Source organism: Telmatherina bonti (assembly GCF_933228915.1).
Source record: "Telmatherina bonti genome assembly, chromosome: 15".
Classification (NCBI taxonomy): Eukaryota; Metazoa; Chordata; class Actinopteri; order Atheriniformes; family Telmatherinidae; genus Telmatherina; species Telmatherina bonti.
The window spans coordinates 6,025,282-6,039,848 of record NC_136613.1 but is presented as its reverse complement, the minus strand read 5'-3'; the positions used below and the strand labels follow the sequence as shown (position 1 = coordinate 6,039,848).

General features: G+C 40.7%; 1 protein-coding gene across 1 annotated transcript in view; it reads left to right on the top strand.

The window, feature by feature from the left end:
* satb2 (SATB homeobox 2) overlaps positions 1-14,567 on the top strand; it is a gene marked incomplete at its 3' end in the record, with an annotated part of 61,422 nt that overhangs the window by 5,916 nt on the left and 40,939 nt on the right. The window contains exons 2-3 of the mRNA XM_079253979.1: positions 2,485-2,670; positions 13,752-13,878. Coding sequence (XP_079110105.1) covers positions 2,485-2,670; positions 13,752-13,878 — 313 coding nt within the window. The remainder of the gene's footprint in view (positions 1-2,484; positions 2,671-13,751; positions 13,879-14,567) is intronic.

Sequence of the window (14,567 nt, the reverse complement as noted above, 5' to 3'; positions counted from 1 at the left end):
TGCTCCGGTGTGTAATTCACTCCACGAGAGGCTGGAGGACTGGGAGTCGAGTGATTAATGAGGAGGAAATAGAAATATAGGAATTGACTGATTAAAACAACGGCTGGGACGGGTCGGGTTGGGGTGGTTGTGGAGGGGAGCTAATGCTGCGTGGGCGTTGGAAAGGAGGGAAGTCGTGTGTGTTGTAGTAAAACACGCAGCCGCTGGCCGGTATTATTAGAGCTGGGACGCTGCCTAATGCTCTTCATGTCTTCAGAGGGCTTTAATTAATTGTCAGCTGACAGGTGGCGCAAAACCAAAAGCCTTTTAGGAAAACAGGCTGATATTGGAGAGGAAGGATTGATATGAGCGCACGGAGCCAAGATGAGGGATTTTAGGAATTAGATCCTTACTGCAAGCAGATAATGAAGAGAGGAGCATGAGCATGTCTCCGTTTAGCTTCTTTTCTGTCATCTTTTGTAAAAGAATTTCCCCAGGATTGTCAACTTTAAGCCAAAACATCTCAAATATTCCCCTTTTTAGAGGTTGGACATTGTTTCTTTGCAACGTATTTGCCAGAGTGGCCCTTGACAAACTGCACATTGAGGAAAACTATTTAAAACTGTAACATCACAAAACTATTCCATCTGCGTGACATAATGTTAAACAGGACCTGGTCTGATAAGGTCTAGATCACTGGTTACCAACCTAGGGTCTCCCAAGGAGAACAGGGGGTCCCAGAGGCTTTGACAATCAGTCAATGGTTTTAATGTCCACACATTGTTCCCGTTTTAAGTCTATATATAGATCAGGTACATGTCAATCAAAAGGACACGCCCCTAAATATGTCAAATTTTGAGATGAAATTACTTCTAAACAGATCAGTCACAAAAAAATTCACTCCCCCCACAGTTGTCATGAAGGTAAACCTGATTTATTAAACCAAAAATGGATTTTTGTACCATTTCTGCTGTGAAGTTGGTCTTTTTAAATGGGAGTCTATGGGAATTTGCTCTGTTTTGGAGCCCCTAGTGGATGAAAAGGGAACTGTAGTTTTCTGGCATTTCCACATAAGCTTCGTTTTTAACCTCCGGGGATTCCCGCTTCGTTTGAACTATTTTAAATAAAATAATCCATAGAAATAAGAATTGTATGGAAACAAATCATTAAACTTACTGGCATAAAACACAACAATAACAAGATTAAAATGGAACCTGAGTAAAATGACGAGGTATTAAAGAGCCAAATAAATCTTTCCATCACTAGATTATGGAGTGTTTGGTACCAGAACGTTAGAAATGGATCCTTTAGGACCTTGCGGGTTTTTGAGGTAGGGTCGCCTCCCACAGAGGCCATTAAGGCTGGTTCCGTTTGACTGGGAGGTCTGAAGTTGAAACTGGGAATGACGTCTTAACAGAGTTGAAGGCGTTCTCTATGTATAGTTACAAAGCTCTACATGTAACTCTACTTTATGTGCCGTTAAACTGGCATATTTAGAGATAAATCTTTACTCATGGTTTCATTCACTGTTGTTTCGGCAGCCATCTTTACTAGGTAAACTCAAGGTAGGTGGGTCTGCTCACTGGGCGGTAACATGTTGGGAACTTTGAAAATCTCACTCCTGAGTACACATGATAATACATAAAATACAAAATGATAATAATAATTCCCATAGTATCAGTACCTTGATACACAGGAAGCCAGGTGCACAGCTTCATCTCTTTGTGATGTTCTTCTGACAGTATTTTCAGGTTCCACTGGCGTCTGCCGTCTCTGGGAACGTGGGAGGCCGTGGCTAGATTTGGCAAAAAAGTTTAAAAAGGTGGTTTAATATTAGCTGGGAATATTAGCTCAGGTCTCAACTCGTCACTTGGGACAGTTCTGTGTGAAGACATGTACTCAGAACCGTCCCCTTGCGATTGGTTCATCGGTGGACATATGGTCCTCTGAAACAGTATTTGTCTGCAGGAAGTTTTCCAGACAGTCTGAGCCAGTTTTCACCTGGTCTGAATTGGCACCTTTTAGGAAACTGCTTCAGGGAATTTCTTTGAGCTGTTATTAAGCAGACTGACATGCAGAGTTGGGCCTTCTGTTATTAACAGCCTAATGAAAGCGGCTGCTGTTATCACACTACGCCTTCTGTGTATTGACTTTGCATATCTGTAAGTGTGGCCATTATTACAAGTGGCTATCTATTAAACCGTTAAACACCTGGGAGAGTGTAGCACATGTTTAACAGGACTTTCAGAGTGTTTGAAAGACTGCACATCCTTCATTTTGCATTTCTGCTTGGGTGCTTTGCAATGAACTTTTAAGGTGTTGCAATACTCAAATCTGAAAAAAAAAGAAGCATGAAGTAATTTCGAGCTTGACCAACAACAAATGCGGTCCACATGTTTGCTGTCTGAGGGGAATAATCCCTGTTGTGATCACAAACAATTAAAGCCAGGCTTTAAAAGAATCCTCTTGTTGTTCTCTCCTTGAAAATTTGCTGTTTCCTGACAGGTCTGATGATTCCAGTCTTCTGTGTGGTGGAGCAGTCGGATGGAGGGACCCCAACAGACGGATGTGAGGGAAGAGAGGAGCATGCAGAGTTTGTGTTGGTCAGGAAGGATATTCTCTTCTCTCAGCTGGTGGAGACGGCGCTCTTGGCTCTCGGCTACTCCCACAGCTCGGCTGCACAAGCCCACGGTTAGTCAAAAGAAACACGCATGCAGCTAAACAATGCTGTCCATTACGCTCTGTAGGAGAATTTTCATCCTTTAGATTTTTAAACGAGGCTTGAAAGATATTTAGCCGAAGACAAGTCAACCGAAGGAAACTTGGCGCGATCAAATTGTTGTTTATGCACAATGAACAAATACATTATCTCAAAAAATGATTCATTGATGAGGAATAACTGACTAAAACTGGTTTGTTTGCATTATAAACATGGTCTCTAAACGTTTTCATCACATCGTTTAGTTGTAAAAAATATATTCGTCTCACAGAGAGTTCATCGTCTGGTCTACATGACGATCAAGCTAAATATAGTGAGTTGTTAGCTTAGCCTAGCTTGGCTGATGTTTAAATACCTGTTAATGAACTTGAAGCTCAGCTAACATCAACTGCTCTAGCTACATATTTACTGTAAAAATAATATAAAAAGGAGATCATCTACAATTTCTATATAACCAATGAATGAACGACCATGTTTGAGTCATTATTTTTTGAGTAAAAAAATAAGCTAAGATGTGATCGAACACTTGTTAGCTTGCTTGGCTAATGTGTATGAGCGTAACTAAACTTTGTACTCCTTTAACCATCAGTAAGCTCTATGTACGCTGTTAAAAAATATGCATGTGAGAAGCAAATAAGCTAAGATTAAACCAAAAGTTTGTTAGCTTAGCCTAGCCTAGCTTTGCCAATGTTTATAACTTTTTTTAAAAAAAACAACTTTATTCTCAGCAACGTATTTACTGTCAAAATTAGCAAAAGCATTTGATCTCCAATTTCTATCTTACGAAAAATGGGATCTGTATGTTTGATACATTATCTTTTGAGACAAATAAGCTGAGATAAAAACTAGGCTTAGCTAAAATAAAAGCAACTGCATGTTAGCTAAGATAAAAGCATAAATTTAGCAAACAAGGGGAAGTTTTTCTTACTTAACATAATGGTTATAAGAAGATAATCTTTACATTTGCTAACAGTTTTTATTTGTTTTAAGTATTAATGCTAAGCTAACAAAGCTAAATATTTATCCTAAAGTTACTTTTATTACTGCAAACACTCACCAAAAAGATATAACTTCCCAAAATATCAACCTCTTTATCTAAAGTTTACTATAATTCTTGTCTTAAAGAAAAAGATGAATGATAAATTGTCAGATTTAACATCTGCTTCAGCACGTTTTTCTTTTTTTTTTTTTTTTTTAGACAATCCCTGAAAATTCTAACCTCAGCTTGAATTGTTGAAGTCTTGAGCTCTGTGTATCCCCTAATCTTAAGTAATTTAAGAAACATGTTTACATTCTTAATAATTTGACAAGTATGGTGTGAACTTATCAATACTGTGTTGCATCAATTAAAATAACTGATAGATTGTTAGCTTAGCAGTTAGCCCAACTTGGCCTGAAGGCAACAAAAGCCATCAAAAGTAATTTTAATTCAAACTTATTAACATGTTGGACAATAGATTTTCTTTGCATTTACTAAGAAATAAGCTAATTGTTATCATATGTTCTTAGCATTAATGCTAACAAACTCTTGATTACATTTGCATATTTACAAGAAAGGCCTCAGAAGATATATATTATTTTTAAACATACATTAAAAAAATTGAGCTGTAGGACTGTCTGAAGACTTTCCCTTTGGGGTTCCTTGTAGCTGTTTCTTTGGTGAAATACTGTAACGAGGATCTACCTCATGAAAGCAGAAGCTAGCCTTATGTGTCTGGCAGGACTTTATGGGGGGAAAATAAATCCTTAGATGAGCTAAATGTACTTTTTTTCCCACATTCATAGCCCCAAAGTGGAAGAACCCAGGTCAACTAACTGAGGGTTGTGTAGTTGGGAAGATTCAGCATAACAAATAAAACCTTCTGCACCACTATGCTGTCCAAAAACACACAGGAGGTGAACACAACTTAGTATTTAGCAACAATGATGTCGATGCTTAATAAAGATTGCATTAAAAAGTTAAAGTTTTAAACCATAACATGTTTCTCTCTGTGTAAACGACAATCCTGCAGCTCAGAGTCCCCCTTTAATCTGGATCTAAGACAACTGGATGTGAATTCTTGTGCTCAGAGGAAACACTGAACTATTACAGTGGCAATAAGCACAAGAATGCTTCAAAAACACAACAGAGACACAGACAGAGCCTGTAGAAGTCATTAAAAACACAACAAAGAGCTGGACAGGAATGTCCCGGCAAGACAAAAATACACTGTGTGTGTGTGTGTGTGTGTGTGTGTGTGTGTGTGTGTGTGTGTGGAGTATGTGTGTGTGTGGAGTATGTGTGTGTGTGTGTGTGTGTGTGTGTGTGTGTGTGTGTGTGTGTGTGTGTGGAGTATGTGTGTGTGTGGAGTATGTGTGAGAATGTTTATGAAGCAGAGAAAAAGAAAAACTCTGTAATTTATTGTTGCACACATGGTTGTCATTGCAGCAGGACAGTGTCATTTACTGCTGTCTTCTCCCAAGTATGCAGAATATTCTATCTGGAGAAGTTGCTTCACAGTGTAAAATGGCAACAGCGAGCAGCCCAGCTATTGCAATAGACAGAAAATGGTGGGAGATCCCCCCCCATCTGTTTGAAATCTTCCTGCAGCGTTGGCGTGCATGTGCTTGTGTCATCCCAACATGCTGTTTTTGAGTGTGGAGACATGTGCCGCTATATAGAAAATCTGGTTATGCAAATCTGCTACACCAAAGAGGGCAAAGGTTCAAGTTTTTTCTTTAGTTTGTCGCTGGTTGTGTGTTGCTTTTGTAACCCAGTTAATCCCTTTATTGGCTATAGGCGTTTAGCGCTTATCAGTCTGCTAGCCCACCTGAAACAGGTGAAATGCTCAACCTCCTCCTCTGTTTTCTCTCAATACGCCTCAGTCACGTCCAGCAGAGCAACGTTTAGTGTCTCTCTGCTGCACGAGGGAAAATAATAAGATTCATTCGTCACGGAAAGAGAGTTATGACATAATAAGAAGTTGTCTGAAACATGGACGAGAGAAGTTGTGTTATTCTCTTAGTGTGACTGTGACCAGGTGAGCGCGTCTGCAGGAAAAAGATGCATCTGTATCGTCTCTTTAGGACATGTTCACATCAGACTTTTTGATCTGAATCAGAGTCTGTTTGCTCAGAAAGTCCGCTTCGTTTGGGGCAGTGTTCCTCCATTCCGGTCCTCAGACCCCCTGCCCTGCATGTTTTAGATACGATCCTCCTCCAAAGCACCTGAGTCAGATTATTGAACTTGTTTATCAAGTTCTTTGTAGCCTGTTACTGAGGCCTTTATGTTATTCAGGTGTGTTAAAGTAGTGTTGCCTATAAAACATGCAGGGTGGGGGGGCCTGAGGACTGGAATAGAGAAACACTAGTTCGGGGAAATGTGAACGCACCAAAACGCATTCTGTATCGGACCGAAGAAGCGACTCGGTCCGTCTACAAACCAGGTCTCGGTCCATTACAAGCGGACCAAATACAGGAAGCGGACTACAAAACCAGTCCCTTCCTGCATGTGGCGTAGCATTGCATTGTGGGTAAATCCATAGCGATGGCGTTAAGGGTCCTCTGCCTCGACTGGTGTTCATACTGCCTCCATTGTTGCAGTGGATTTCTGCAGTATACTTGCATAAGACACAATAAAAACCCAAAACAGCCATAGTTTGGTCTCCATGTTTAACTGGCAGGTGGAGGAAACGGAGTTTTCTTCTTCAAGCCGGTGTGGTCCTCTCTTCTGCTAAATACTAGTGCAGCGCCACCTCTGGTGGGAATGGGGAGATATTATTCTAATGGTTTGACTGGTTTGACCAAAGTGTGAACACGATCTCGGTCCACATGGATACACCCCCCTACAGCTGGACCGAGTCTCCAATTGGACCGAGTCTAGCGGACTGTCCTGATGGGAATGCAGCCTAATTTGTCTGAAACATGGATGAGAAAGTTGTGTTATTCTCTTAGTGTCTGCTTCGCCATGTGTCAGCAACCAGGTGAGCAGGAAAAAGATAAATCTGTATCATCTGTAGTTGATGGTTTAAATGGTTTTATCTCCTCCATTATCAATATGTGATGTGATTGATACATCCTGCAGTTTGTTAAACCGCCATGATTTGTGATTTAAAAGTGAGAAGGCAGGAAGAGCATGATCACTATTACTATTCACAGCTTCCCGTCTGGGAACTGAAAGCCAGGTTTTATCATAAAAACTGACTGATTGTAGTAAAAATATATAAGATTCCAAAGCTTTACTTTCCCAAAAGTTTCTCTGATGAGGATCAGAACTCCTCTGACAGATTGTCTACATTTTAGACATTTTAGAGTTTAATTTGTTATAAGTAACTTATTGTGTATGTTACAGATAGATAGATAGATAGATAGATAGATAGATAGATAGATAGATAGATAGATAGATAGATAGATAGATAGATAGATAGATAGATAGATAGATAGATAGATAGATAGATAGATAGAGTTCTTGGGTGTTGTCAGGCTAAAAATGAAAATAAATAAATAAAAAAAATTTTTTTAGTTATTGAATCAAAATTTTGTCCAGTTAAGCTAAACAGAAAGGAAATGAGAGTAAATTTAGAGAATTAATGGGCAAGAAATCTGGGTAAAGCCTTAGAAGAGGGTTTATCTCATGATGTGTCCTATAAAACATGGATCTGCAGCGATCTGCAGGGATTTGCTGGTTCCCTGCAGCAACACACCTGATCAGATAAATGGATCATTACCAGACTTGTGCAGAAGCTGTTGGAGATCAATTTCATTTGAATCAGCAAGCAGAAAAGCATCCAAAACCTGCAGGACACCTTCCCTGCAGGACCGGGTTTGATCTCTGATCTAAAACGAGTTTTACCAGAACTATTTTAACTGGCACCATATGAAGAGAAAACTGCTGTAAAAAGCTGTTTATTTGTTGACTGTTTGTAAACCAAAAGTTACCACGTTTTTTCCATAAAGCACTCATTTTAAAGACAAAACAGTGATTAATCCCGACTGACTGCAAGATTTCATGCAATTCACCATTTTAATTCTTGCATATACACATTATTTATCTTTTTTCAAAATAAAAATGTATTTATAGTGTTTTGGTTTTTTTGCTAATTTAGTTTAACTGTATTTATTTGATATCATTTTCAGAGCTAATACCATATCAATAATTGTCTCTAACGAAGGAAAGGTAAAAGTTGAGTCACGCCACAAACAGGCTGTTTCCTGGTGTTTTTATGCATCTGATCGTGTCAGATGTGAAGTAAAAACTCTCCCTGCGAGCCGTTTGGTAGTAAAAGTAGAGCTGCAGTTAACAGGCTGTTAAAGGAAAACCAACAGCCAGACGTGCGTTGTCCTGCAGAGCGCTACGGCGGCGACGGCTTGCAGATGAACGCCATTAGTAACACTTTTAGCCTCTGTGTTAGTGCCAAGTGTCGATGGAGGTCCCCGCCTCTGATCGGTGCGTGGAAAAGTGGCGAGACACGCCGTCCACATCAACACACACCAAACGCGACGTCTCAACTCCACACAAACAGAACTCAGAGCGACGTTCACCTCCACGTGCACACACACACACCGACACTCCCTTTTACCATCCAGAGAGGCTTTTTGTTTTATTTTCACACACTTACACTCAGCGTGGAACATCTCAGACAAAACACACACACACACACACACACACACACACACACACACACACTCCTCCTGAGCTTCTCTCAAATGAATACGTTTTGTTTTTTAAAACAAGCGTTTATGTTAAATGAATAATTTCTGGTTTAAATTATACATTTTTCCCTGCGGTTCACAACCAAAATTACACAGAGTCTCAGCTATTTTCTCCCTGTTTGAATTGTGTCCTGCATTCTTGTGTCCCAGCGGTGTATTTAAAGGACCACGGCCTTTCTTTAATTAGCTCAGACCAGTAATTAACTGGATGATATTGTTTATTTCAATTATAAGGGTTTGAAGGCTTTTATAGACTGGATGGGAGCAGACCTGTACTTTACGGCTCGAGTGAGCGAACGGTTAACAGTGCCACGTCGAACGCATGCTGAAGGGTCAGTCAGTGGGTCAGCTGCTCACCGGACATCTGAGGCAAAGCCACCGACACACACCGCTTCATTATCGATGCAAAACGAAGCCTCACATCCCGATCGGCTCATTTTACATCCCATAATGATATAAAACTGTGTAATGTTGTGTCAGTCATCAGTTATGTGTCAGATGTTGCTAGGCAACAGCAGCAGGGATCTCCTTCCATCTGGGGGAACTATGGCCGTATGACGTTCCACAGGTAAATACCTGCTGCAGCGTTTGGTCTGGAGTTTATTACGAGCTTTCGTCTCCACTTGACGCTGCTTTTGCTGCTTTTACACGTTGACTCTTTTCTTTATTCTGGATTCTTTATCCTGATTCCTGCAGGTGATAAAATGAGTTAGTTGTGTCAGAGTCCGTTGTTGGGACTGTGAGCTAGTCTGTTGTCGGTTCCACGTCGGTCTTTTTATATCCAAACTGCATCCAGACAGATATTTCCCTCTTTTAGGAACAAGCTCATCAGGTTGGGTTGGCTGCTCATCTTTTAGTGAATTATCCTCTGAAACACGTCTGTCTTCCTCCATGTATTGCAGCGTGCCGTAAAGCGCATCTTGACATAAAATACTGCAGTAAGGACCTTAAAACGACAAACGATAGAGCCTCATATGAAACAAAAGACAATTTCCATCTGTCAAAGGATATACTGTATATCATCATATCGCCCAGCACTAATGCAAAGCTATTTTCTTTTTAAGAGTCAGAAACTTCCGCCTGTTACGAGGTCTCGCTGCCTCTTGGAGGCATTCTTAATGGCTTATGATGATAAAGACAGTCTGAGCTTTTCCCTTCTACGTCTTTATTCTGACATCTTTTTAACATCTTTTAAAATCATCTTCCTTCCGGTACGAGCTTCACCGAACAGCTTCTAGATGGAGACATCGCAGGCTGATAACTGGTAATGATGTGTTGTTCACGAACGAGCCGCCTCTAAGAGAAGAACCAATTCACGTCTAAAAGAGCCAAATCTTTAGAAGGGGTGAGACTTTATGTGATGGCTGCAAGAAAGACTTGGTTTATATCGCCAGGTAAAGGTAGAAGGATGCACATTATGGCAATAAATATCCACCAGACTCAGTCGTTCCCCAGACAAAGCAACAAAGCTCTCACCTGAAGCCAGGATCTTTTTTCACCTGAACACATTGTGTTAACAGACCAGTAAAACCAGTTAAGATTTTTTTTTTTTTAAAATGTGACCCTTTTCTGTGTATTTTAGTCACATTTTGTGGAGAAAGAAACAGTAAAAATGACCAATTATTATTTAAGCAATGATAGTAAAACAAATCTCTTTCCCTATTGGTGGAAAAATTCACCACATCAACCAATCAAATAATAAGATGCGGACATGACATATTTAGTTGCTGCGTAAGAAAAGTTGTGTGTGTGACTAAAATCAACAAACGCAGATTGAGATGCTGCCTCCTGGTGGACAGGAGGACCAACACACCCCGGACATGTCCAACCTGTGGCGTCCTCTTTGTCTTTTCGTGGACAGGAACTGTTGTTTAAAAAATTTAAGCAACATTTTGTGGTGATAAACATTTGCAAATATTTGTACAAAAACCACCTGAGACATCGCGGCATGCTGGTGATTAAATACATGTTTCGAACTTGGTAACATGGTTTTGAGAATAAACTATTTATACCTGAATTCTAAGTCATATAAACATTTTTTATACATGTTTGTGGTTTTTACATGAAAAACAAAAATTTTCCTGCTTGGATTTTATGCATTTTGAACAGTTTAATGTTTAGTGTGTCAACACAGCCTTGTGAATTTTTTTTTTTAAAAAACAATTTATCTTTTGTATTTTTATCATTTATTACCATGTGGCAGCTCAAAATTATTGTAGCGCAGTTTTCTGCTTCCTGGTATCCATTAGGGGACAGGAGATAAAAAAAAAACCCCAAAACATTTTCTTCCTGTTAAAGGGGAGTTTTTTCCTTCCCACTGTCGCCGCGTGCAGCTCAGAATGGAGGATTGGATCGAAGTCATGACGCGATGCAATCAGTTGGTTTCTTTTATAGGATATGTATGAATTGGCTTTAAATGATGTGTATGTTGATTCGTGTCTGTAAAGTGTCCTGTGACAACATTGTTGTAAAGTGGCGCTATACAAATAAAGTTGAATTAAATTGATTTTGCACAAGAGGGTTTTAAGCTAAGTAAGAAGTATGCATAACTACTGTCTGCATAAAGTATCAAAAGTTTGGTGTGAAAGGTAAAATATGAAGGTTAAAAAAACAGCCAATGAGGGTAAAAAAAAAAAACATCATGGGAGCTCAAATGTTGCTCTTATATTTGACTCATTTTGGCTAAATTTAACAACAAAATTGACTCATCTAAAAAAAAAAAAAACTTTAATCAAACCCAGTTCCAAATCCTCCACTTTGCCCCAAATGAAACCTTAAAGGGGTCCTATGATGATATTTGGAGTTTTCTGAGCTTTCTACAGTGTTACAGTGTTGAATCCTCATCAGACATGTGAACGGCACTGTTTTTTTATCACCTAAACGCATGTTTGAGTTTGAGTTTGAGTTCCAGCACGCGCTGCATTCGGTTTCCATGGCAACAAAAAACGCGTGGTTTTAGAGAGTTTTTTCTACTTGGAAATCCTTGTGACGTTCCGGGGGATAAGGTTGGGTGATTGGTTACCTTCTACTGGTTAACAAGGACATGTACAAATACATCAGGCGGGTGGAAAACGTGGGATAAAGTTATTTCCAACGATGGCTGGAGAGTTTACCAAACAGAGACATCCTGCTGCATTCGTTGCTGTGGGTTGCTGTTTTCCACTTCGTTTTCAGGCTCTGATTCAGGTTCCAACATGTAGGGCTGGATGCTATGTGTTGACATTGTATTTTGTTTTTTTTATTGAGTTCATATGAGCCTAATCCTTCTGTTTATGAGATGTTACAATGACGGTGAAAGCAGGTGCGGTGCGCGCTCCCGATGTAGCGCAGTGGCGGGAGGCGGGGCTTAATGCGGAAGAGTCTCAATCCACTCGTTTTGCCCGCAGGCTGATCTGACAGCCTACGGAGAGGGTCGGTCTGAAGTAAATAAAGCCATTTGTGACAATAACTCCATCAATCCCAGCCCTTCTGGTCTCAGAAATAAAAATAAATTAGCCTGAAATGCACAGAATAGTTCCACTTTAAGGAGGAGAGACACCTTACCCCTGAAAACCAGACGAGTAACGCCAAAAGGAGGTTTGTGTTTGCAGCTTCGTCTTGACTTGGATGGGGAGGAACAACTAATTGTGGACGACAGGGATGAGTCAGGCATGCTGCGTGCGGGGTTTCCCTGAGCACGTGCCAGGGGCAGAACCAGTTTGGATGGAGGCTGCTGCAACCATTAAGACCAACCGTAGCACGGGGATAACTGAGCGTACACGTGTGCGCGCACACACACACACACACACACACACACACACACACACACACACACACACACACACACACACACACACACACACACACACGAGTGTTGATGAGAGGAGTCGGAGACATCAGTGTGGGCTCGGAGACATGAGCCAAGCCACCAGCCGGCCACATGAAAGCCCGTCTCCGGGAGGTGGAATTTTAATGTGGAAATGGGAACAATGATTCCTGCTCTTACATTTGCAGAAGAAGCAGAGCTCATTGAACAGCAGACCAAGAATGATGGATGAATTATTAATGCATCCCGCTGCGAGCGTGTGCATGTTCGCATGCGAGCCGGTGCATGTCCACTTCTCCGTGTGCTGTCATGTGTCCTCTGTGAGTTTGTGTTTGTCTGCTTATTCACCCGTTTGCTTCCACCCAGCTGGGCATTAGCTTTATTTCCAGACGTGCAGATGCTGCTCGCTAGAGAGGAAGGCGGGAAATAAATAATAACAGGAGAAGAAGCTTTTTAGAGAAAAAACAGCAGAATATTGAAATAAAACGTGTTTTATTTATCTCATTTATCTCACATGATGTTTAGAAGCGGATGTTTAAAAAAGAGAAGTGTTTTCTGCTTCTGCTTGGGGTCTCAGATATCTCCATGGTGGTCTGAGGTTCCTCCTGGGTTTCTGTCTGCCCAGAAGGAGCTCGGTCCGTTCTCTACGTGGCGTTTTTAATGTCGCTGCCTCTGCATGACCAAATAATGAAGAACACGACTCGGCCCGAGTGAAGCGAGGCAATGGAGGGGAAGGGAGGAAGGAAAGGGGGATGTGAGGGACAAACAGACGGGGGAGACGTTTCAGGACCCGTCTGGATCTCATTTAGAGGATGGTAATGGGATTAGCTTTGTTTAGTTTTCACAGTTTCAGCTCATCCTGCGTATGAATCTGTGTGTTCTGGTGTGTAAAGGACAGATACGTGTGTGTGTGTGTCTGAGCTCAAAGACGGCTTGTATTATTAAAAATAAAAAGTTTTAGACGTTTTTGCAGGAGACCTCCAGGACGATTTGGGGTTTCATGTAAAGACGGACGTTTGGATACAGCCAGTCGGATATCAGATACGACTGTGATCAATTCTATCTGATATCATAAAATATAATACAATATAATGTAAAATGATATGAGACAGCATTAGATGATACCATACAATGTAATATCATACTATATATATATATATATATATATATATATATATACATATTTGAAGATAAATAGTTATTTTTTATGTAAAAACTATCAGACTGTCAGGTTTTAGGTGATTATTAGAGTCTTGTTTATGTCAAAGATCAGCAGGAAAACTGATTTAATGAGGGAATAGAGACTCTGGTGACATTTGTAGCCACATCGTGTCATAAAAACTGCTAGAAAATCATAAATTATTGTTTGTTGCTGCAGGAAATCTTTATATTTTACTATCATGACTCCTTAAAAATCATTAAAAATGGGATTTTTGTTTTATCGGCATGATTACAGAGGAATCCACCATGATGGAGCTCCTTTAACCTTCAAACAACCAAATCTTTACATCGTCACACAGGGGTTTTCATCAAGCAGTCTACTGTGTCTCTGTGCAGGTATCATCAAGGTGGGAAGGTGGAACCCTCTGCCCATCCACTTTCTGACTGACGCTCCAGAAGCCACCGTCGCCGACATGCTGATGGAAGTCTACCACATGGTCACGCTGCGCATCCAGCTGCAAAGGTCTGATTCACATGTTGAAATGAGACGCTCCATTTTTCTGACACTTTTCAGGTTTAGGAGTGAAAAGAACGACTGCGTTTCACGGGAACAGTGAAGTATCAGACATTTGGTCCTGCTGACATCACAGCAGAAACACAGAAACAGTTTATCTGCCGTAGAAACAGTTGACGTGTCGGGAAACACCGATTCCAGAGAAAACTCAAGCAGAACGAATCCTGATGCAGAGATAAAGCCAGATAAAGTCCAGATGATAGCGTTTTATTTCTTATTGTTTAGGCACATACTGGCCAGGTTTGTTTATGATCTTTTTATTTGTATCCATGGCAACTGCAAAGCTTTGGTATGCATAGTGCTGAGAGTAGGAATGATTTATGTTCGGATAAAAACAGGAAACTCTGGTCTGGAGTCCATGTGATGGATCTGGAGTCCATGTGATGGATCTGGAGTCCATGTGATGGATCTGGAGTCCATGTGATGGATCTGGAGTCCATGTGATGGATCTGGGGTCCATGTGATGGATCTGGAGCGGATGTGATGGATCTGGAATCCATGTGATGGATCTGGAGTGGATGTGATGGATCTGGAGTCCATGTGATGGATCTGGAGTCCATGTGATGGATCTGGAGTGGATGTGATGGATCTGGAGTCCATGTGATGGATCTGGAGTCCATGTGATGGATCTGGAGTGG